This window comes from Diadema antillarum, unplaced genomic scaffold (assembly GCF_040938485.1).
Source record: "Diadema antillarum isolate AM-2024a unplaced genomic scaffold, OU_Dant_1.0 seq00000271_RagTag, whole genome shotgun sequence".
In the NCBI taxonomy this organism is placed as follows: Eukaryota; Metazoa; Echinodermata; class Echinoidea; order Diadematoida; family Diadematidae; genus Diadema; species Diadema antillarum.
Genome location: NW_027271306.1, coordinates 165,432 through 192,005, shown reverse-complemented (window position 1 = coordinate 192,005; position 26,574 = coordinate 165,432). Strand labels below are relative to the sequence as shown.

The following is a 26,574-nucleotide window of genomic DNA, read 5'->3' as shown; positions in this document are numbered from 1 at the left end:
CATGGTTGCATCACAGAGAGAACCTTTGAAAATGCAAATTTGGTATGAACACTGTCAATAAGCATCCATGACAGTCACTCATCATATTTCCTTGCTGAAACCTGGATGTCGTTTAATCTGCACATTCGTTTCTTTATCCTGGCTCCCTTGAAACTTTTGAAGACATACAATCGTATTACAAGACTCCATTGGATAGCCATACCTACCATCCAACGTGGGTTTTTTGGATTCTATGTATTCTTTGGCTATCTTTATTTTTTCCCCTACATTAGGCGAAAGACTTTGATGAAAGACCACTTTGATGATGGTGACTTCATTCACACAAAATGCCTCTGACCCACTCCTCTTCAAATGATGAATGCCATGACTGTAGTAATGCTGTTCACCAAAAATTCACCAACCTGATGTGTAGCACGCCCTCTTGAGGTAGTCGTAGGTATTCTTCACGGACAAAAAATGAGGAACATGGGAAAGTTTGCTTTCAAGTGCTTGCAGCAAAAACAAAAACAAAAACTCAGTTGTACCTGTCTTCTATGGCAAGGTAATTTGAGTGTATCTAATTCCTCCAGGAGAGCGAAAACTACTTTTTCATTTGTTTTAAAATTGCCTTAACCCTTTGAGGATGGGGTGATTTTGCTACAGCATGCATTTCCCACAGAGACCTGCCCAAGTATACTTGGGACTCATCCTCAACAGGGTAATAAGAAAACAAAACAAAACATAACATGGCCTTTTATTAAAGATGAAGTGCATTAGTGGATGATATGAATATTATCTGATGCAGCAAGATAATATCAATGCACTTTGTGCCCAATACGAACAAACTTTGCTTCTCCCTGTTGACTTTGAAAACTTAATTTATATGGCCGTCATATGAAGAGCTGTACATATCATCACTAGATAAGTAGGGTTATGTGAGAGGTAGTCGAGCAAGTGTGATAATTTTATGTTGCCAACTATCCACTTCAGAGATATGGGCATCTCAGAATTCACCAGAGTCTTAAGATTTCTTGTGAAACACGATATGTCAAATTTTATTTCAAAACAGTATGGTCAGCTAGATATAATATCGTACTAATGTAGTTTTATGAAAATAGTTTTTAAGTTGACCTACAGGGAAGTGTGGAGAAGATTGGACAGTTAAAGACACTAGGTCAATTCAACATCCTAAAGTGACAAGTTTATTGAAAAACAAAAATCAGTTTCAAGGTATTCTTAGACATTGAATTTAGGACTTATCCCACAGACATTCATGATATTGATTTTTTTCTAGCTATCCATCAATTTATTTATCAATCCATCCACTTATTTCTCTCTCTCTCTTATTATCCATCCATCTATCTATCTATCTATCTAGATCTACTGTAAAAGTGGAAATTTGTTTGAAATTTTGAAATTTGTGGAAAGTGTTGAAATTTTCGTGCATTTCGCGCAACCAGAAGCTAGCACGAAAATAAGAGCATGCTATTAAACATTTTTGCTTGCCATATGTTCCAGTAGTTAAAGGACAAGTTCACCTTCATAAACATAAGGATTGAGAGAATGTAGCAACATTAGTAGAACACATCATTTAAAGTTTGAGGAAAATCGGACAATCCGTTCAAAAGTTATGAATTTTTGAAGTTTTTGTGCAGTAACCGCTGGATGAGAAGACTACTGCAGTGTGTGAATAACTTAGATGTCACATGCATACAACAATATAAGGAAAATATAAAGAGAATTTCACAAAATTTCATCTTTTGAAAAAAGTACACATTCGTCCGACTTGTTACCGACTAATGTTATGGGTAATATTATTCCCCCTGCCTTTTGAAAGAGGCAAGTCAAGTGCTCTTTTATTATGCGAAAAAAGTGAAAATATGTTGAATTTTCTTTACATTTTCTTTATACTGTTGTACGCATATGACTCACAAGCTGTAGTAGTCTCCTCATCCAGCGGTTCCAACACAAAAATTTTAAAAATTCATAACTTTTGCATCGATTGTCCAATTTTCCTCAAACTTGCACTGATGTGTTCTACTAATATTGTTGCATTCTCTCAATCTTTATGTTTATGAAGGTGAACTTGTCCTTTAATGTCTTGTTTCCGTGGAATTAAAAACACATGAAACTCTCTTTACCTGGCTGAGCACGAAAAATTAGTCGCGCAAAAATATCTACTTTTAACGTATCTATCTATTTACCTATCTATTTATCTCACCATACATTTATTACCACCCTACATACATGTAAGCATCATCTCCTTGTAACCATGAAACATGAACTTAATGATTTCCACATACATAAAGTCGTAAATATCATGCATAACAAGTATGTAGCTGTGCATTTACACATTCCATGAATAATGCATTGACTGTGCAACAATTTTATTTCCAGGCAAAAATCAACCAAACCTAAAGTAAAGCAAAAACAAAAACAAAAGCACCCACACCACAAACGGTTGTCAAACTCACTTTCATAAGTGATGTCCAGTATACTGAAGGGCCACGTTCTTACAACTCTTGTTTCCTTTTTAAAGCATGCGAATGAACAAAAGTAAACATTTGACTAGCCAAAATAGGAGCAAAATAAACACCTTCTGCAGAAATTCAACATTTGATTAGCCAAAATAGGAACGAAATAAACACCTTTTGCAGAAATTAGGCTTGAATGAAGCTTTTGTACTTATGATATTAATGCTTCTGCTACAATTATATGCAGTACCACTCCATAATTAAGTTGACTCCAACAAGGACAGTAAACATGGAGAAGAATTGAAACTTCACTAAAATATGACATAAAATATGGAAATTATGTGATCTTAAACTTTAAGCAACAGTTGATCACTGGGAGCACCGTTCTGTAAAAACATGCATCAAACTTTAAAACCCCTGACTTTTCTCATTCTACCTCATATTTTGATATGACTTTTCCTACACTGCTGGTTTTTACTACAATTGTGTAAGTCAATTTTGAATGTGGGGGTACTGCACTCCACTCACGTTAGCCCTCTTTTACCAAGAGTATTTGACTGGTCAGCTTTTTTTTTTTTTTTGGTTATACATAGTGCTCACAAGATATCAAAAGTTTTTGTTAGCCTAGAAACGCTGCTCACAAGTTTTCTTAAGCATGCTAAAAAAATAACAACAGCATACTGCACTGATTGCAAGAGACTTGCTTTTCCTAACAGCACAAAACTCATCCAAATGAGAAACAGCTGTTGCTCTCATGAAGAGAGATTGATTTATTCGTGGAATTCTAAGTCATTCTGAGATAAATGTGAAGCAGAAGCCAAGAGAGGGAAAATGATTTTACTCATTAAATCTAAAGTTAAGTTTTTATGTAATTCATTGCTAGAATTCTACATTGAAGAAAATGTCTCTTTCTTTGGAGTCCTAAGTTTGTCAGTTACCATTGTTCATTTTTGTTGGACAATTATAGAAAGGTTCCAGGTCATTAGATTAGGAATTGATCCTTAAAACTGGCAATACAGTTAGGAAAAATTAAAGTTACGATTTCTGTCTCAAAGCAGGACATCGGTGCACTTTTTCTCATTGGCGCAAAATGAATGAATTCTACTCGTTCAATCTACTCTGTCCCACATATAGGATATGAATGAATATTCATTCATGCAAATGTAATGATATTCAGCAATCCAGGATTGATGGATTAAATCACCAGAGGACAATGAAGTGCATGTATGGGTAAAGTGATAACATGAAAAGAGCAGGAAATTGCTGGGATGAATGAAGTTAAGAACTTGAAAAATAAATGGTGGTTGCAAAAAAAGAAAAGAAAAAAATGAAAGGAACTGATGAGGGGAAAATGATAAAGCAAATATGATACTGTACTTAGATTTTCATAAGAAATTATGATTAGCAGTGCCGGAGTGCTGATTTTTCTTTTTGTTTTGAATTCATGCAAATAGTAATGAAAGAATATCATCATACCTGGTGTACCCAACGTCCGAGTCCAGTGTTCTGAGGCGAACCTCCACAGGGTAATGAGAGCTGACGGCCATTGCCTGTCATGAGCCAGAAAATGTTTACAGTCTGATGAACAATCATATCAGCGTGTGATGAGAAAACATAACTCGAGACATACGATCTAAGACAACTAGCATACCTGTCATTCATTTCTAAGCCACCATAGCACAGGAAATTCTCTTTTTTTTTATCCTGTACTTGTGATATTGGGGCAGTGAACCAATGCCAATGTAAAAACTTAGTATGCCCACCAGTTAGATTCTGGTTTACAGCTCAAAAAACACTGGGCACAACAGTGGCAGTATTCATGGACACATAAAATTGGGACACATAAAATTGTAAGTTAAGGGGAAATTCCAGACCACTTAAATCTAGTCTGAAATGAAAGATTAAAATTGTAAAAGCACAAGCATGAAAATTTGATCAAAATCAGATAGAAATTAGGGAAGTTATGAAAACATAAAGTTCTGCAATTTTTGCAGAACAGTTCTGGAACAGTTGATGAGAATGTAAAAATATATTAGCTGATGATGCCATCACCTCACAATCTTCCATTGATCATGTTAAAAAAAAAAAAAAAAAAAAACGATAAAAATTCATATTTTTTGCTGTAAAAGTGTGACACACTTCACAGTTATGATCACTCAGATATATCACCTGGGGTGTAAGACTTGCACATAATTGCATTTGAAAAAAAGAGAGGAAATTTCCAGATTATGTTTACACACTATATGGCAAGTTATGAGGTGATGACATCATCATCTCACTCATTTGCATATTCATATTGACTGTTCAAGAAATGTGCTTTGCGAAAAATCAGCAAAACTTCATAATTTCAAAACTTCCTTAATTTATTATACAATGTTGATCAAATCTTCATGGTTGTGCTTATAAAGTTTTCTTCTTTTTCCATCACACTAATTATCAACTGCTCTGGAATTCCCCTTAAACAGATGCAAAACATTCAATGATTATGGTCTTACAACAGTCTGGTTGAGTCCGTAGGCCTGGTCGAACCGAAACACTGAGGCAGAATGTGGGAGCACACCTCTCTTGAACTCATCCCCAGTAATAACAATTCTGGTATGAAGAGATCATGCAACAAAAATAATATAAGGACTTCAGAGCAACTGAAAGATGGCATGGTAAATCCAAGGTTTTTCTAAATGAGTACAACTCTTGTAAGTCATTAGGTATGGAATCTAAGACGAGAAGAAAGTATCTTTGGCTAACCATTCACAAGGAGAGAGACCACATCATCATATGATAACAGGCTTTCAAGCGGGATAATGTAAAAAAGTAGGAATAAAGTAGGAACAAAATCTCTAAAAAAGTAGGAAAAAGTAGGGACATAAGAGGGAAAAAGTAGGGCATTAAAGAAAAAAAAGTAGGAATAAGTCAGGACATGTGCAGGCTTTTTGGAGTAGTTTTCGTCGATACTCACCAGAACTCTTGATGTTACATGTACTTAATTTGTACTCACAACCCTGCTGCCTCAGCCTCACTTTTGCTCCTGGGAGAGCCTGGTAATTTTGAGCGATGATGAGAGCTGATTGAGCACTGCTCCAAGTCCTAGGCTGCAATATCAGTGGGATCAATCACATCTGCACAGGAGCAAAAGCTGAGGCTGGCAGCAGTCTTGTGGTTGATTGGTGTGTGTTATCCCTCTTTCATGCTGAAGAGGCTCTCCCCACCAGTAAGAATCTGCAACTAGAGTCTACTCATCATTTCTGAATATAAATTATTCAAGTAGCCTTGCACACTTTTTTTTTGCGGGGTTTTTCACCAAAAAAGTAGGAAAAAGTAGGATTTTGAGCAAAAAAGTAGGAAAAGTAGGGACAGCAGTAAAAAAGTAGGAAAAAGTAGGAAAAGTAGGGCCACTTGAAAGCCTGTGATAATCAGTAGGAATTTCAGAAACATAAACACGAATTATTAATCTTTGTTATTACATCACCAAGGAGATTTTGTTGGCGATGATATGTTCGTTTGTTTGCAAAATAACTCAAAATAACTCCAAAAAATGGGAACGGATTTGTATGAAACTTGCAGGAAAAGTTGATGATGATGCAAGGAACAGATGATTAAATTTCACTAGTGATCTGGGAATTTTCATGAATTTTTGAAGGATTTTTAATCTTTTGGCAAATAGGGTCAATGAACTTGGAAGTTCAAGGTGCACATATTTGAGGTTTGCATATGCCCACTAAAGCAGGTGCTCTGCTCCAGGCACTGTGCTGCAGGAAGCTGATGAGGTAAACACAAGGCTTCTTCATTATTAGCAGGATTCACACTTCCACAAATCTCAAGATCTGGATCGAGATTGTTATCCCATTATTTTGTTTGCATGAATGTGGCTACAGGCATATTGGGCGACTTTCAGCATGCGCGTATGGGAGGAAATGAGCTGCATGGCAGAGGTCTGCACTCTCCGAGTGCTTTTTCTAGTTTTAACTGTGAAATCTGAAAACTGAGTGCAAGGGCTTTACCATTTAGAGTCACACAGAATCAGAAACTATTGAAATGTTGTGTCAAATGAATCCACACCAGTATACAAATAATGAATGTTTATGAGTGCAATGGACAGAATATTTCATGAGGTGAGAGATGTAACGATCCATTCAACGAGTGAATAGATCAAACATTTCATATTTCACCGAATGAAATATTCTGTCCATTACACGAATGAAAAACATTTATTCTTTGTTTTATATAACGCCTAAAATAGATCCTCGTCATTTGATGTTTTATCAATTTAGAAACAAGAGAGAATCTGAAATCATGCGAGTGCTCACTGAGCGCTTTATGCTAGTGCGCTGTCGCATAACCTTACACACTGCAAACGCAAGCGTTTTACACGCATAGTGTGCCGGGCTCTCAGCGAGCGTGCAATGGAGCAAATCGAATGGATCCAAAATTGCACGATAAATGGAGCCACATTTGCACGGATGATGATGTCATAGTGAAATGGGCTGAATGATCAATGTCAAACAACCAATCATATGACAAGGATCTTTTTAGGCGTTATATAAAGAGCTTTGACCACTCTCGTTGGGTCCACGGGCATTGTCAAACCCAAATATTGATGCAGAACGAGGGGATACAACCCTCTCATGCTTTCCCTAGTAACACTGATAATGATAGTTGACCCATCAGATGTCTAGAGTTATAAGATGTGTGGCAATGGAAAGGCACATATCTCTCGTCCATACTAAACAACATTTGTAGTAACTGCACAAATTGCTGAAAAACATATTCTAGCAGGAACAGAGAAGAGCGCCTGACGTAAATTTGCACAAAGTTGGAGAAACCCTTACCTGTCGTAGGCACAGTCCGTGTTGTCAGTCACCGTGGTGTCTGCGTCGTCATCGACGAGCCAACAGAATCGGCTGTCAGTCTTCAGACGAATATCCTCCCAGCGGCTGTTTGGCACGTATGCACAGTCTGCGGCTAGGTCTCCCACAAACATCACATTCTAGCAAATGCCAAAGCGGAATAGAGAGATGTCATATTTGAAGTGATCTAATGATCACTTCTTCCCTCCCCCCCCCATATCAATTTCTTCTCTGCTCATTTCTCTTTATTCCTTCTCTCTTTTGATAGTATCTTTCATGCTCTATTTTACAATGTCAACTGGATATTTCCAAACAATATATTCCAGGTGGGCTTCTTTACAGGGAACTTCAACTCTTGTATTTGATATGGACACTTTAATATGGAGTATGTGCGATAAAAAATGAAAGCTGATCAGAAGTGCGGTGAGTTAGCTCAGTTGTTCCGCTTTGCAATCCAAAGGACCCCGGTTCGATTCCTGGCTTCCACTGAGCAATGTTGTGTGTAATCATACTGTCCCCTCTAGTAAGAGGTAAAACACTCTGTCCCTCGGATAGGACATAAAATGGTGGTACCATGTGTGAGAGAGTCACAACTCATGCATGTAAAAGACCCTGCTTCATTTATTCATCGCAAAAAACAGGGTGTTTAACCCGGTGAAGTGGTCCCGCCATACATCCAAATGGACCCCATGGAAGACCAGCTAGTGAAGCTGAATACGGGCTATCCAGCCATCTTCTTAGATGGAAATGAAATAAACAAACAAACAAAAGAGAGATGAGACAAAGCATGAAACAGAAAGATAGAAGTGTGCATCCATAGGTAAATTGACAGATTGTAGAATAGATTCATATATACTTGGTATATGCCAATGACTAGAGTTGGATCCTTTTGGACTCAAGAAGACAATATTTTTCTCACCTCTGTGCCATACTGCTGTCTAATAGCAGAGACAGTGTCCACCAGTGCATCTATCTCCTCTGGAGCTTGGCTTGAAGAGCTTTCAAGCCCAGCAATGACAAAGTCCTTCAAGTCTGAATCAACGAGAAGACCATATGAAAAATTCAGAGGGCATCTTTCCCTCACCTCAGCAAACCCTTGTATGCAAGGATGCCACTATTCACACATCAAAATCAAGGAGATGCTTATGCCACTGTTTACTATTCGGCAGCAGTGATTAAAAAAAAAATGTTTGAATTATCACATTTGATCCATAAGTATAGTTCATGTGCTTCACAAAACATCCTACCATATAAAATTTGGCAATAAAGCTGTAAATATAAGGACATATCACTAATTAACTCAATAAACCGTAACTGAAGATGGTTTATTCTCGAAACGATTGTTCACATTTTGTATATTTAGCAATATTCAACATTGACTATACTACTAAACATTTTTACATTAGTTGTTTCTATTCCTAACTCCCAACTTAGAACTATTTTGAAGCGCTTCAGCTTTTTTTTCTTCATCTGGCATTGCACCTAAAAAATCACGAATTTTAAGGCAAGTGAAAAAACTGTTTCATTTTTGCAACAATTTTGCAAAATAACATCAGCATTGGCATCAAATAATGTAGAAACATTGTTTTGGATTACATAACTAACTGCAGAGTTTTCTAACTAAAATCAGTATTTCTTGCTTTACAAAATTGAGTTAGATTTTTTAATATCTGCCAACTGAGATACGAGGTGTTGTCGACCAAGGGACGACATACTTCTTAGAAGGTAAAAAGCGATGAAAACATTTGTGGAACCCTTTCACATCCTAATCTTCAGCATGATGTCAGAATGGGGATAAACTTACAAGAATTCCTGGATCTGAAGTGGGCCATGAAGGGTTCTCTCTGGAAGACATCGGCGGTGTCGTCATAGACGGCACTGCTGATGAGTTCCACTTGGCTGGGTCTGTGGAGGTAAAGAATGCCAAACAACATTGACATCGACAACCTGAATCACAAAAATCACTATTGCATGACAATACTTCTTTTCAACCAAAGAGAATCTCTTCTTTTACTTCTTTTCAACCAAAGAGAATCTCTTCTTTGTCGAAAGCTCTTGCTTCAACAGAAACTGTTCAAACATTGTTTCTGTATACTGACTGCAGGTTTTAAAATTTCTCCCCCCCCCAAAAAAAAAATAAAAAATAAAAAAAATAAATAAATGAATGTTTCATGTTCGTTCACCTTTCTGAATTCTTGGTATAACAACCTAAATGACAAATCATTTGATCATCCACTGTACATCATGACAGTTACTGCAATAGCAAGTATTGACTGTCTGAAACATATTCATGAAAGGCAAGTTGTGACAGAAAAAGAATTTGTTTCACAGGAATTATGAATAGATATTCAAAATGAAATCATTGGAAGATAAGAAATATGCAACTGCATTGAATGTCTGAACATTTCAGAAGCCCTCACTTAATAGAAGCCCTCATGAAGAAAATGTCCTAGCTTCTCAGCAATTCTTCAGAGAGATATTAAAGCAATTTGAGCATTACCTGTAGAAGTAAGCATACTGTTGCATCCTCCTTGATGGTCCAACGCGCTCACTAACAATACTCTGAAAGGCATCAGTGTTGTCCCTAGAAGAACACATATAATAGTGTGACTATCACATGCACATGACATTCTGCTATGGCTGTTGTCACTAGCGAAACACCAGAGTTTGCTCTCACTTTGATTGCATAGCACTATAAACAAAGCAAAAAACAAACAAAACATGGAACAAATTCTACTATAGGGTGATGTGTTTGCATATGGGTGCAATAAATCTTTCATAGTTGCAACATTCTTGCTGTTTGCTTTTGTCTCTTTTCTTAGGATGAATTGAGGTTGATAACTGAATAAATGAACATAAGAACAACCCAAGTCCATTACAGAAAATTCAGAAGAAAAAAAAACCCAAATTTTTAAATTTTTCAGTCAGAGAATGTTATGTATACAAATTGAAATGTCAAAGAGTCACTTGAATGATCATCTATATTTGCATTCATTTGAAAGGGGTCTCCAAAGACGGCAGCCCAATTTGAACTTGGGCCGTTTTTACATGCAAGTATTCAATTACTTTCTTTGTAAATGGAGGGATTGCTGGGGTTCAAGGTTGCATAGTTAGTGCTTGATGCACTCATACAATAGAGAACTCATAATCATGGACCAACCTGTTACACCAGTCCAGCAACTGTTCAATGGCACCACCAGATTGGTCACGAATGCCTTGGATCAATATGAGGTCATAGCGCTTCACAATCTGTGACGCAATAGATCAGGGGGGGAAAAAAAATTGGTGTTGTTGTCATCAACACAGCCCAAAAATAGTACTGATGAAGGGAAATTGACCTTTAATAGACATACGGGTTCATTGAATCCAGAAATATTATTTGTACAGCATTAGTGAAGGCTGAGAAAAAGAAAAAGAAGAAAAGAAATCCACTTAAGAGTCGAAATTAATGAGAGTGCTTCTGCTTAACTTTGACAGATTTGATAGTGCGATGTGATTATGACTGGGAAAAACATTTGGCGGCAATACATCACAAAGTTGAAGGACACGTACAATTGAAACTCCGCTCAACACCCACAAATTTCATCATCAAAATGTGTTTACGTTAAAAAAGTTTGTTTGTCTCTCTCTCTCATAAATACTCTTCTCTCTAGATTTTATCTTGGTATTTCTTGTCTTCTTCCATATACGCGCGCATATCACTATCTGTCTATGTATCTATTTGTCTGTCGTTTCAATTGTCTGTCTAATTATTGATACTGATTATTTTTCCAGTCGTCTGAATAGTCATCTACATGACAACAAACGCCTCTACCTTCACATTTCATACTGTGTGTGTACATACCTTCTTTTGCTCTGTCGTAAGAATATACAAGATCATGTGATTTTCGGTGTTTCTTACCTAGATACATAAGAACTTCACCCAACTGCATAATCTGTCTAGCAGTGCCTATTAATCTATTTATTTATTAGTGTCTATCTACCTTCCTGCCGGCTGCCTATATGACGTCCCAGACAAGCTTTAAATAGCTTATGACGATCCACACAAATATATATATGACATATTCCTTGCAAACTATCTATATTATTTGTGCATTATGTGTATGCATTTTGTGAATAAATAAAATCATTTAAGTCAAATCAAACATGATAAAGGGCCTATGCAATATGAAACGCATGTTAACTTGTGCGGACTTATACTGCCATGATCGTTAGTTAAAAAATTCAAATATTTGCAACTTATTTCAAAATATTTTTCTGCTACATTTTTTCTTTCAGAGACGGTACTTGGATCTGCTCACAAAAGCTTCTAAGCAAAGAGTCTGTCATCTGTCTATTAATGCTACTGATAAACTACTAACAAAAAAAGACATTGGAATTAACCTTCATACACCCTTTAAACTCACTATTGCATAAATTGCATGTTTCCACGTTACTAATTGATATGATAAGCAAACGATATTGTATGAAACATCAAACTATAGTGATGTTCAGTTTAGGGGAAGGTGCATTCAAATGTCTTTTGTCATATCAGAAAGTAAGCAATGATCGACCGCTGATGACATTGAAAGAATTTTTGTTTGGAAGCTTCTTTTGTGGGCGGATCCAAGTAATAATAATAATAATAATAATAATAATAATAATAATAATAATAATAATAATAATAATAATAATAATAATAATAATAATAATAATAATAATAATAATAATAACTAGAAATGTCGCTACAGCGACTGGTTATACCCCCGCCAAACAACATTTCATAAGCTTTGGTCAAAAAACTGAGGAAGTAGTTAAATCCGCAAGATCTTTCCTTGATCTTCTGCCATTAATATGCCGTTACCATGGCAACGTACTTTCGGGTACTGTCAAAAAATGCGTCTTGCACATCTACAACCAAAGGCACACATCTGTACCAAGTTTCATGGAAATTGGGCAAAAACTGAGGAAGTAGTTTGCAACACAAAATTTTCCATCATTTTGGCTCATAATATGTGAGCTGTTACCATGGCAACATACTTTTTGTCACTGTCAAGAAATGTGTCATGCTGACCTATATCCTAAGACAAACATTCAATATGAATCCACGAGAATTGGAAGAACACTGATGAAGCAGTTTTGCCATGAAGCATTTTGCCCTATATTTTACCAATAACATGCCGTTACCATGGCAACGCACTTTTTGCCACTGCGGAAATATGTGTCTTGCACATTAACATATTCAGATGAACATCTGTACCTAATTTCATAAAAATTGATCAAAAACTGTGGGAGGAGTTCGCGACGCAAGATTTGTACCCATTTTTGCCCATAATATGCCGTTACCATGGCAACATACTTTTGGGTACTGTCAAAAAATATGTCTTGCACATCTACAACCCAAGGCACACATCTGTGCCAAGTTTTATGGGAATCGGTTGAAAACTGAGGAAGTAGTTCGCGACGCAAGATTTGCAACGGACCGACCGCCCGACCGACCGCCCGACCGCCCGACCGTCCGCTGATTCCTATATACCCCCTTCAAACTTCGTTTGGCGGGGGTATAATAATAATAATAATAATAATAATAATAATAATAATAACAATAATAATAATAATAATAATCATAATAATAATAATAACAATAATAATAATATTAATAATAATAATAACAATAAAAATAATAATAATAATAATAATAATAATAATAATAATAATAACAATAATAACAATAATAATAATAAATGAAAAAAATAAAGAGGGGAAAAAAGTAATAACTTCAAGAGTTTTGGTTAACTCCATGTGCCATCATCAATGGACAAAAAACTAAAACAGTTTGTGATGCTACAGCAAAGCAACAATATAAAGAAAACACAAATAGAATTACATTGCTACAAAACTGATCTTGCAAAACATCAGGATTGAAAGGAAAAAGCCAGCAACATTGGTATCTTTTATTTAAAGTTGTGTGTTCTAGCACACTGGGGCAGAAATCCACATCATAGAAATCTACATCTTTGAATATCACATAGAGATGATATCCAAGAGAACAAAAAGTTGATTACCGGTATTGAATCATCACTTTAAAACATCATTAAGTTTACAAAGTTTGCATAAAAGTAAATACACTGTAGTAACTAGTATCCGGTATGATAGTCGATGAATCGTGAGAAGTACAATCACCATACAGGATTATTGAAAATGATCCCTAGATAATTACCTATAATCTGCAAATACATATGATTGCACACAAAACTTTGGGAGTTAGGTTGAAACAAACATATCCGGCATGGTTAATACATGTGCAAACAATCAAGCAAACAAACATATCAAAAATTAAAGTTTGAATGGTCTAGGTTCCTCTCACCCTGGACAGAATATCCATGACATGGTCCTTGCCAGCTTTGGTCACACCAAATGTAGGAATGTTGAAAGCTCCGATGAACAGGGACTCCCTGCTCGTCCTGAACTCGCTGGGGAGGAACGTGAGCTCAATTGGGTAGTGGTCACTCACTTCCACTGCCTAAACCAAAGTCAAACAGTCACACCGCCAAATTATCAAAAGTATTGGTTTACACAGTTTCCAATTTCGGAAAAAAAAAAAATCTGAGCTGCAAAGTTCTACATACTGCTAGAGTCTCTAAAATTGTCTAAATATAGAGCTATGAAAAAAAATAATGAATTAAGGTTGCAAATAAGCACTAAATGCTGCAAAGATGTGAAACTCTGTGAGGGACCTCACCACTATACTCAATATTCTAAATAGGCAGTAATGTACATGTATAAGAGTAAACCAAGCAGTAAACTGCTTTTTAGTACAGTGATATTTTGTTCATATACCCTGACAGTAAGTGCATAATTCTTAGTACAAAGTTTTACATGCTGAGGTGTCTTTTTCATGCATTTGAATATCATATCATCATATAGCCACACCAGCAGAGATTTACCTTATTATTTTTACCATAAGACTTTTTCAATCAACCTGCCACAAAAAAAAAAAGAGATTTGTTAGTGGTAGAATGCTGATTGCTTACATATTCAACTGCCAGGTTTGGAAAATCTGTTGGATTACTTCTTACTATGCAAGTTAGGAGGCAAACATTCAAGTATGCTGTCAATGCATTGTACATCACAATAGTGGCTGAATGTATCACATTAATTGTAGATGTTCAGTGGCAGATCTGGGGGGTTGGGGAGCGGCGCCCCCCCCCCTTTAATTTTTGTTAGATTCAAAGAAATAAAAAGAAGAAAATGAAAATCGGTGCACCCTTTAATTTTGTTTGTCAGGCGATAAAACCTGGAAGTGCACAAAAATTGCATGGGGGAGCCTTTTTTTTTTGTGGGTCAGCGGAAGAAACCCGTAAGTGGTCATCTGTTTTGTTTGTTTGTTTATTTTTTTCACTTTATTAAACCCGGAAGTGGCACCAGAAATATTCCCCCCCCCCCCCCCCCCCCCCCTTTACGGAATTCCCAAATCCGCCCCTGATGTTTAATTCAATGAAAAGGTTTAAAGAGGCAACAGGTACAGAGGCAGAATGACAGCTGCAAACATACTACAACCTCTTTACCTCCAACTACAGGCACAGATACAAACTTAACAGACAGACAGACATAAAGACAGACACACAGATATAAACTGACACAAGCAAACACACATACACACACCCCCAGATATAAACTGAGACAAACAGACACACATACATACACACACACAGCTGTAAACTGAGACAAACAGACAGACACACAAACACATACATACTGTACCTGACTTTGGTTCAGACCGTACTCCGCATCGAACTTAAAGACTGTGGCCGAGCAGGGCAAGATGGCAGATTCAAGACCGGCACCGGCAATCACAAATCTGGGTTTAAGATGTCAATCAAAGGACACATGCAATACATACGTTTGATGTACAGATAAATGAGTGAGGGAGGGACATTCATTGCTGTACACTTTTCTTTTCCAGTCACAGATTACCTCTTCCACACCCCATAACAATAATAATAATAAAAGTGCATAAACAATGTCTGCCCTCTATCCCTTGATAAAACAATGATGGAATACTTGTGGAAAATGCCCCATAATACTTCGAGGGGGGGGGGGGTGTTCTGGGGAAAAAAGTTTTCTTTAAAAAAAGAGTTTCTTGGACAAGGAGAGCTAATATTAACAATGGATGTACGCAGAGGTATGAAGACATGCTTAGCACACTTGATTTTTATTGAACGATGCAGAAAGTCAAGCTTTATATACTATCATTTACAGAAGTTACAAATGGACATGGACACAAACAATGTCTACTAGGCCTCAAAAGGTGTCTGGCCTCTGGATTCACAGTGAGGCAGTAAGATCCCCCTGCACCCCTTCCCCACCCCGCCCCCCACCCCCACCCCCACCCCCCAAAAAAGGGGGGGGGGGGGTCAAGTGTGTGTGTCAAAAAGCCTTAAGGGTTAACACAATGCAAAGTTATTACTTGATTTAAAACAAATGCACACACAAACACGAAAATTAAAGCTGATGATTTCATTTTGGTCTCATACGTCTCTCTATACCTGTCGTAGGCGCAGTCAGTGTTGAAGACGGTGGTGTCCACGTCATCCCCCAGCAGCCAGTGGTACCGGGGGTTGGTGCGCAGCCGAACACTCTCCCAGCGGTAGTTCGGAACAAAGCTGCAGTCACCATTGAAGTCCCCCGTGATGATAACATCCTAATGATTGAATTTTTATTCATTTTCTCGAGGTAATCACTTTCTGAAGAGTCATGCGCCTATTCTGCACAATAATCTGGAAGGAACTACTCATTCATATTACAGACCTCCCAACTTTTCTGACCGAAAAATAGGAATGATTTGGCTCATAAGTAGGAAAGAAAGAACAGTTCCCATAGGAATGTGCACAAGTAGTAAGATTATCAAGAAAGATAGGAAACTCCAATAGAAACAATTGTGCAGAATGGTCAAAATTCTGATTTTTTTCCTCCAAATTCAGAAGGGTTTTGAAGTCTTTTATTACTCTTGAAACCTGCGTATATCCAGTTTTCAGTTTACCCTCATTCATCCATTCACAACATGTACCTGGTATCAGTTACGCATACATCATGTCAAGGGATTGTGTCCTTTTCAATTGAAAATCAAAGCTTGTGGAACTCTCTTTAACATTTCTCTTCAACTACTGTGACATGAATTGTTGTAGCCTTTTCATCCAGCAAAGTCTGACACATTGATTGAAGAGTTGAAAATTCATAAATTTGAACATATTGTTTGATTTCTCCCAACTTCATCGATGTGTTTTGTCATTTTTTGCATTTGCTGAAATCACTTGCAACAAACTTATGGTAAATAAATAATTCCTCTTTTACACCGATTAAGAAAGACTAAAAAAACAACTATATATAAATACATAAATACATACATACATACAAATATATACATATACATACATTTACATGTGTGTGTGAGTGTGTGTATGCATATCTTCACTGGGGTGGCAAGACCTCATATCTACAAAATGTCAAATGTTCAGGAAAGCACAAAAAAAGAGAGAAAAGAATGGCAGCCAAAGCAATATATCAAATGGAATAGCCTTTCCTTTAAAATGCCGTGGTGGCTTATTTTGGGGGTAAGACAGCTAGGATTTGTACAGGACATCACTTAAATTGATTATCTGACCACTAATCCCAAAAAGTCATTTTCACCAAAATTTGATATACAAGGTCTTGTCATCCCAGCGACAATATAAATGTGACACAAGCATGATTTATTACCATTACCTGCACATTAAGCCTTTGCTGGACATCCTCATCTACCTGGACAAGGTGGTCAATCTCTTCCCACGCAGAATCTGGCCTGGTGTGGATTCCCACTACGGCAAACCGTTCAGCAGCTACATTTCACAGCAAAAATTTCCTAGGGTCAGTGGTTATCTGCGTTATTGCGCTTCTTGTTCATTGTTTCAGTTCATGCTGTTTGAGCATAGAGTAACCTCATACAAATTCTAGTGAAGGATTGTACCAAACCCTCACAGTTACAGCTAAAAATGAACAATTTCTTTGAAAATACAAGTAAAACTGGATGCCACATTGCTTGTACAACAAAGTGTACGTAAGCTGACATATTCCTGGGATAACAAACCACAAGTGTTAATTGCTAAAATCTTGATGCAACTTTGTAATGAGGCATAACCTGATACTGGGTACTTAACAGTTGGAACTGACGGCCCCGGCAGCACGGTCACACCATGTGGTGGGAAGGCTGGCCTGGCTCAGATATATTTGAGAATTGTGTATGGCTTTGTCACTAAACTTTATGTTAAAGCACAAACGCAGCCAAAAAAATCTTGACTGGAGTTGACCTCTACCGATTTGCACAGGCTTTGATGCATATATTACCCTGCATCACAAAACCAACAAAAAGTCGCCGGACTTTGATTTTTAGTGAAGGGCAGAATCTAAAAGAACAGACTTTAAGCTTTCAAATGATGCATAACTCAATTCAAATGGACTTCCCTAACCCATCTAAATACTAGAAAGAAAGCACACACTCTGGGAAAGTGTGAACTGAGAAAAGAGGCTCTGAAGTACAGGGTCTATTCAAGCGCTTAATCTTTACCAAGCCGTGCTAGCTGTGTGATGAGAGGGACAAAACACCGGATGTAAACAACCGGAGCAACAACTATGAAGGGATTATCAGATTAAGCTGAAATTAAGCATGCTCTATTAACACATTCTGCCCATAATTAATGTCAACTTTCAAAGCAGTAGCATTATCCTTTTTAAAGTTGTTAGACTTGAAAGTGAAGAGTATGCAAAGGATTTCACAAAATGAAAGGGGGCCTCTAAGACATACTGTAGCTGATCATTCTACTCTCCCCCCAAAAAGGGTTGTAGAAAAACTGCTCAAAACACACTTTCTCGTTCATGTTATGATCCCAAAATTAAGAATAACGTAGAAGAAGGAAAGCTCTTTCAGAAAATATGAAAAACTCAAGATTGACACGGTTGACCCATTTCATCTTTTTTGAGTCCTCATGTAAAATCAGGGGGTGCGACTTTTTGTTTGTGTTGTGATGCACGGTCACATATATAAGAATATGCTGATGGGGCTATTTGTGTTCTTTAGAGTGAATGAAGTTTGCTTCTATAGGATCATGCATCTCACTCTTAGCAACAAATTCGTACAAGGTCTTTAATAACTGCTTTTAACTTGAGAAGACTGGAAGATGCCCTGGGCCAGGAAAGAATGCAGGACAAAATTCAAAGTGCACTTCTGACTCACATTGTGGTCAAAAGTTTTTTCAGAGCCACCAGAATTAATGCTGTTAGTACAATGCTGTTTAGACACCTGTTCTCTTGATATGTATTGTATGATTGTCTGAGTCACGATATTTCATTGTCTGTTTTTCAAAGTATTTTATTTGAAATATAATGATGTATTATGTGTTCAGATGCATATTATGTTTAATGTAGAATAGTAAATATCCCGGGGGGAGGGGGACAACTTGACAAGTGACAGGTTTATTCCTAGGCACAAAAAGGGGGTTCAGGAAAGACACACTTTTGGTGCAGCAAAAAAAAACAAACAAACAAACAAACAAGCAGAGTACTCACCTGTGAGGCTTGACTGAAACAATGCAACAAATGGCTCCCTCTCAAAGACATCGTCTGAGTCACTGGCAAGGTATGAAGAAACTAGCTCCACCTTGTTGCTTCTGCAAAGGATGGGGAGGGGGAGGGGGAAAAGAGCAACAGTTCTTGAGAGTGCAAACAGTGTGGTTCTCTGTGTAGCAACCATTGGTAGCCACTTAGGTGTTGCACCATCAACAGAAAATCAAGAAATGGCACTCTTTGAATAAACAAACATGAACAAGCGAGAAATTACATTCATTAGCAAAGTGAATGTAGAATTGGTTTGCTCAAAAACTAAATTCCCTCATGGGGTTGAAAGACATTATTATCATCCCTTTCGCATGCAAATTTTTGAAAATTTGGTGAGAAAACCTAGGTATTGAAGAAAACACTATTTGGAAACCTCCTATAAATTTTGAACTCAAGAGGGTCTTTATTTGTTGAGTTAAATTGACCGCTAAAAATTACAAATCTAAACTACACTGTACTAGTCTAGTTTTACAGACCTGTGTGATGCACTTATGTAGTTCATGTAAGTGGTGTGTTGTTATTTGCCATAGATAACAAAGTAAAAGAAGCTAGTGAATTCTTCCTTTCTGACAGCTTTAACATGCATATCTTTTGTTCGAAGTATAAGTATCATAATACAACCACAGGAGGACTGTATATGCAACTGTGCCTGGTACACAAATGTTATAGCCTTACAATAGTCTTATCATTCTGGTGGAATATATCATGTTCTGTGCTATTTGGGAAGGAATGCAAAAGGGATGGCCCATCTTTAACACATAACGGCCATGACACTATCTTGACTTGGGCTACCTATTTGCTCAAGCATGGTGAGCTTGATATTACGCTTTTAAAGGTATACGGCTTATCATCCTTTATGTCATGCAACAGCTAACACATGAAGGGCATATCTAGTTTCCTGGGGTCTATGTCACGAAAGTCTTATGAGACACTTTTCGCTCATGAAAAACACACTTATGTGAGACTTCATGGAATGTATTTTACTTCTCTTTGAAATTCTCTCATAGCTACATATGAGCAAATCTGACCATTCTGAGCTTCATATACATGTAAAGGCATTTTTGTGATGAGTTTATGAAACAGACACCTGATCCAATTTGTACGTAATCTTGTACAGCTTTCATGAAATAATTTCGTCTTGATCAGGTATAAATGATCTTAAAATGGCGTCACATTCATGCAGATGTAAGAATTGTCCTTGCCTTTCCTGGAATGGATCATGCACTGTCCTGAAAATTAGATACCAAGACAACTCGATAGCAGGGCAGAAATAGGAATGCTGATAATTACACAGAACAGTGACAATACACAGCCCAGTCGCTGTATCATGCTGGCGCATGAAAATGCCACATGCATGGCGTCTGGTTGGGCTAACAGAACAGTGAAGTCCATATAATTTCAAGTGTCAACTACATGGAAATTGAATGAGAATGCAGACCTACATTCAAGAGTGACACCGCAGTGCATAAAAACATACATGATGAGCATGACACAACATAATAATCAAGCATTTAAGACTGTTACGGGTACCATCATTCCAAAGTAAGAAGTTGCTAACCTGTACATGTAGGCATACTGCTCCTTGCTTGTGGTTCGGCCAAGGCGTTCACTGACCTCCATCTTGTACTTCTCCTGTGCCACACTGCATGAGAGAGAATTTGAGTAATACGAGATTGACAAGTCCAACCACACACACAAAAAGAACTTTGACAATCATGCATTGTCATCAGTGCTACATATCTCTGATTCACTAGAACCAAAGAGAGACAGAAAAGGGGTCAAAGGGAGTACGAAATAATCAAGATCTGTATTTGCCACATATTTTGCAATTACACTGTTTTGCTAACTGGGACTTGTGAGACAATTTTTGTAAGTGCTTGAAAGATAAACAACTTAGACCAAAACAAAACAAAACTAAACTAAACTAAACAAAAACACACACATATATGTAAATCGGCTTATGAGCACTAAAACTATGATGCAACATTTCTTTCATTTCTCTTTCTTTTTCGTCTGAAAAACTGAAACACGTTTGATTCGTAGCAATCTCATGTTTCCAGAAATCTCTTCATGATCAACCCAAAATTGAAATACTAATGTCACCTAACAACTGCAGAAATTTGTTATGCTTTACAGTATCAAATATATGAATAGATAATTTTACTGTCATCCTTATGATACATGAACATGTGAAGAGTAAGTCCATATGTTTACAGGAGACTTCTACACTTAATGACGTCACTATGGACAATACAAAGAGAATATGAAAATTCAACATATTTTCCCTTTCCTAGCAGAACAGTAAACTTGCCTTATGTCATTCAGAAGCAGAGGGAATACCACTACCCTTGGCTTAACATATGTCAGTAACAAGTTGATATACAATGTAATGTGAACTTTTCATTAAAAAAAAGATTAAATGCTGTGGAATTCTCCTTACATTTTCTTTATATTGTTGCCCATGATGACATAGTGAATTGTAGCAGTCTCCTTATCTAGTAACGACAGTACCAAAACTGTAAAAACTCATATAACATTTGAATCGACTGTCCAATTTTCCTCAAACTTTCACTAATATGTTCTACTAATTTTGCTGCTTTCACTCAAGTCACATTGATATTTGGGCTTTGGTTTCCTTTAACTATGCAAAGTCCTCTTACTGTACTTATCATCACAAATGTGTTACAGCATATTTGCATCCATATCTTACAATAGAAGAAAGCACACTGCACACACAATACTCCCATTTGTGCCAAAAGCTAATTTTGGCAGACAAGGCACAAAATACAGTCTAACAGACCTTGACCTCTTGGCTACAAGAACATTGAATCCCCATGAATGACCAACCTGTTAACCCTGTCGAGAAGAGTGACAATGGCTGTCTCGGAGCTATCCCTGATCTCTTGCAGCAAGACCAAATCATAGCGAAGTATAATCTGAAGAAAGAAATAATTCAAAACGCATCATGTGTTGGAAAACATCAATATCGAACACTACTGTCTTGTCTGACAAAAAACAAACAAACAAACTTAGAAATATCACCGAAAGTTAATAATATCTCACTCTAACACTTCTGTACTGACTGCAACACATTTCCCATTATCCTCTGACAATGCCTTGTACCTCTTTACACCATGAAGCCACAGGAGTGCCAAATTTCTTTTGAATTGCTTCAAAGCTGGATAAATGTATTTGCTACTTCCTGATTTGATTTTGAGGCCATCATACTTCCACTGCATACTCCTGAAAAACATGTCCTGCATAACTTGACATCACAATCCCAACATGTGCCAACTTTCTTTTGAATTGTTTACAAACTGGCGAAGAATTTCAATCTGCAGGGCTTTTTCCTGATTTGGGAGCCATAATGTGTTGTTTCAATGGCAATGCATTTTCCAGTACTTCTGACAAATTAGTCTTGCACAACCTCACATCAAGTTTTTCATGTGTGCTAATATTTTCAATCACTGAAAAACTAGATAAGTATCTTGAGCTCCATGACTTATACAATGTACCTGATTTTGGGGCCACTTCTACCATGCCAATGCAGCTTCTGCTAGTGTTGAAAAATAATGTGCCTTTCGTAACTTTACTTCAAGCTCAACGTGTGTGTCAAAATTTCTTTTGATTCACTTGAAAACTGGAGAGGTACTTGACCCACAACACTTGCAATGGATCGCCCAGCCAACTACACACCGATTCCTCTATAACATATTCCCCCTTCAGACTTTGCTAGGCAGTGGTATAAAAATAGAACACAAGGTCACTAATCCAATTGCTGAAAATACAGTAGTTACACAGTGCAGCTTGAGAACAGGAAGGAGATCAAATAATGTCAAGTTTGAAACAAGTACAGAGTGTAACACTGTTCACCAAGTGCTCTCTGCACTGAAGGAAGTATCAATGGACACCAATGCAACTGCATGTATACTACCAGTATTAATTGACATTTGGAACTTGGAAAAGGTCTAAGTCAGAGTTTCTGGTACATGTAAGCACATACTACTTCACCAGCACTGCAGCAGGGAAAAGTGTTTCTATCCAGCTCTGAAAATTCTCATTCATGATTACAATGCTGCATAAAATGAACTCTGAATGCACTCAGCCAATTCATTCATTATGTTGATCCTGCCTATTGTAAACACATCCACAGTAAATTTGTAGCACGGAATGCCTACCAATAGCTGATATAATTCCAGGAAACATGAGTCTAGTGTTGATTCAAAGATGAATTGTGTAGATCTGTTGTTATGATAGAGATTTTGAGGGGAAAATATGACTTGTGAAAGAGTAAAATGCAGAGAAACTATACTAACAAGGAAAAGTAGAAATTATGCGGTGCGTAATATATGTCCCCGCCGGAAGTAGCATTTTGGAGCAAAATGTACAATACAGGTAAAAAATCAAGGTCAAAGGTCAAAGAAGTCAAAGGCCAAAATTCTGTGTAGAAGTTTTGAAGCCCTCACCTAGTGCCATCACATAAAGCAAACGGAATCGAAATCGGGTTAGAAATGGCGAAGGGGTAGCATTTTGTAGCCAATGTACAATATAGGTCAAAAATCAAGGTCAAAGGTCAAAGAATTCAAAGGTCAAAATTCTGTGTAGAAGTTTTGAAGCCCTCACCTAGTGCCATCACATAAAGCAAACGGAATCGAAATCGGATTAGAAATGGCGAAGGAGTAGCATTTTGTAGCAAAATGTACAATACAGGTCAAAAATCAAGGTCAAAGGCCAAAGAAGTCAAAGGTCAAAATTCTGTATACAAGTTTTGAAGCCCTCACCTAGTGCCATCACATAAAGCAAACGGAATCGAAATCGGGTTAGAAATGGCGAAGGAGTAGCATTTTGTAGCCAATGTACAATATAGGTAAAAAATCAAGGTCAAAGAAGTCAAAGGTCAAAATTCTGTGTAGAAGTTTTGAAGCCCTCACCTAGTGCCATCACATAAAGCAAACGGAATCGAAATCGGGTTAGAAATGGCGAAGGAGTAGCATTTTGTAGCAAAATGTACAATACAGGTCAAAAAATCAAGGTCAAAGGTCAAAGAAGTCAAAGGTCCAAATTCTGTGTACAAGTTTTGAAGCCCTCACCTAGTGCCATCACATAAAGCAAACGGAATCGAAATCGGGTAAGAAATGGCGAAGGAGTAGCATTTTGTAGCAAAATGTGTAATATAGGTCAAAGGTCAAGGTCAAAGGTCACAACTGAAATTCTGTGTAGAAGTTTCAAAGCTCCCATGTAGTGCTATCATATAAAGCAAACAGAATCAAAATTGGCTCAAAAATGACAGAGAAGTAGCAAATTGAACATTTTGATCACACACGGACGCACACACGGACACACACACGTAGGTCCTACGGAGCCTGTTTCATAATCCCCTGCTCGAACTCTTTCGGTGGGGTAAAAAAAAACACATGATTAAAAAAAAAAAAAACAATTACCTTTACTATAGTGTCAACAGCAGCATCATTTTCCAATTTTTTCTGTCCAAATATTCTCAGATTGAAGGCTCCAAGTCGCAGAGATGCATCAACACTGACTCCTATGCAAATTGAAAGCAGGTACGCAACAGCAAGCAGTCCACTGCAAGAGACAGTCTTGGCCGCCATATTGATGAGCCGCTAAATACAGGGTCACAAATCAGCTGTCTTACTGTGGTCCAAATACAGAAATGAGTGACAAAACATAAACATAAAGGGCAAGTCCAAGCTATTTTGCACTCAGTAACGCGTGGGACATCACAAACAAATTAAGCCCTATATTTCACAGTTAGTTATGAAAGCTCAATTGTTTGGTTGTTTCTGGTAGATACGTGTAGTAGGTATCTACACACAAAACAACAGAAATAATGAGAATTATTCATTCCATAATTAATTTATGCTATTTTATTCTCAAGTAATGCGTGGGACCAGAAAGAGGGCTCTTTTTACTTTGTTTCTCAAATATTGTGAAAATACTTGTCACACTAAAAAAATCATTGTAAATAACTTGTTACACATCTACTTATTGACAAAACAACATGATTCATTAATATTCATCTCTCTGTTTTCTCTCAAGGTTAACTTTAAAACGATGGTATAGTAACGCGTGGGACAAGTAACGCGTGGGACATTTTTGTCACTATAGGTAATATTCTAAAAATGGCACATTTAGTTGAGAAAATTTTTAAGTTTGGTATTTATTTTAGCCAGTAAGAAAGATACATAATATTTGACCCCATTTGCTTAAAGAAAGGCCTTATTTACCACTTCATAAATCAATTATCATAAACAAAATGATCCATTTAGCACATCATCTTTATGGAGGCTATGCAAATCGTCAGATGGAAATGGATACAAGTTAGGCTGTTAACCATTAGTAATTCAACTGCTTGAAACTAGTGTCTTATTGCTCCCTAAAATGCCCAACACCACCTGAACATTTGTTTGTTTTCTTATAGTTTTATGCTTAACCATTTTTGTTTTCATAATAGAATACGTAATTACATATTTTGAAAGAGGTAAAAGGTCAACAAAAGTATGTCAGAATTATTTCTGTGACACACCATTCTCTTCGTAAAGTCATAATATCATTTATAATACTGGTCATGAAGGAATACAGTTTTCATTCTGGACAATTTTTGTACATGCTCCATTTGCAATAGTTAAAGGACGTTGGGGGCTGGGTGGGAGGTTTGGTCCTTTCCATTAAAACGCAGAGGGTATCCGTGAGAAAAAAAAATGCAGGAAAGTGTAGGGGAGACCGGGAAGAAATGGGACATTTTTGCATCATCATGAAAGATTCCTTGTAACTTTAAGAATATTTTGTCAAACTAGGTCACGGCTGCCAACTCTCACGCATTGAGCGTGAGACTCACACATTTCGGTCCGTTCTCACTCTAAAACTTTATTTCATTTGCATGCATTTCTATTGATCTCACTCATTTTGACTCCTAATGAGATTTTTCTTTGTAACTAGTTGTCGGTTGTTTTCGAACACTTACAAAATTGTCTTACAAGTCCCAATATGCAAAATACTGTAATTAGGAAATATGTGGCAAATACAGTCATGGATTATTTCTCTCTCTCTTTGTCCCCTTTTCTGTCTCCCTCTTGGTTCTGGTGAGTCAGAGGTAGTTTGTAGCACTGATGACAATGCATGATTGTCAAAGTTCTTTTTGTGTGTGTGGTTGGACTTGTCAATCTCGTATTACTCAAATTCTCTCTCATGCAGTGTGGCACGGGAGAAGTACAAGATGGAGGTCAGTGAACGCCTTGGCCGAACCACAAGCAAGGAGCAGTATGCCTACATGTACAGGTTAGCAGCTACCTACTGTGGAATGATGGTACCCAGGGGCGGATCTAGGAATTCCGAAAAGGGGGGGGGGGGGGGGCACAAATACAAATAGTAAAAGATCCCTGCCAATTTTTCATCCCTGCATGTTAATATCAAGCAATTTTATTTTCAGAAGTTTGCACACTATAATATCAAAATACCTATTAACATAGTACCCTGTATAGGACCTACCTGGTACCAGATCTATAGTAAGTTTGATATTTTACTGACAAGATACCTGTAGAGCTGTATAGTGGTTAATATGTCCATTTTCAGGTGTACTGAGGCTCATCTTTTTACTGATATAATTTGATTGCTGACTGGTCAAGCATTTT

At 37.3% G+C, this 26,574-nt stretch overlaps 1 protein-coding gene across 1 annotated transcript; it reads right to left on the bottom strand.

Annotated features, from left to right (window-relative positions):
- Nucleotides 1-24,534, bottom strand: LOC139729936 (uncharacterized). Its single transcript, XM_071640857.1, has 16 exons — nucleotides 24,367-24,534; nucleotides 21,773-21,861; nucleotides 20,484-20,567; nucleotides 18,878-18,978; nucleotides 17,042-17,154; nucleotides 15,826-15,980; nucleotides 15,041-15,137; nucleotides 13,644-13,799; nucleotides 10,458-10,546; nucleotides 9,798-9,881; nucleotides 9,102-9,202; nucleotides 8,217-8,329; nucleotides 7,280-7,437; nucleotides 4,949-5,045; nucleotides 3,930-4,003; nucleotides 1-441 (listed from the first exon to the last, which is right to left on the bottom strand). The coding sequence occupies exons 1-16, from the start codon at nucleotides 24,532-24,534 to the stop codon at nucleotides 348-350; spliced, it is 1,773 nt and encodes a 590-aa protein (XP_071496958.1). The 3' UTR covers nucleotides 1-347.
- Nucleotides 24,535-26,574: the final 2,040 nt, after the last annotated feature.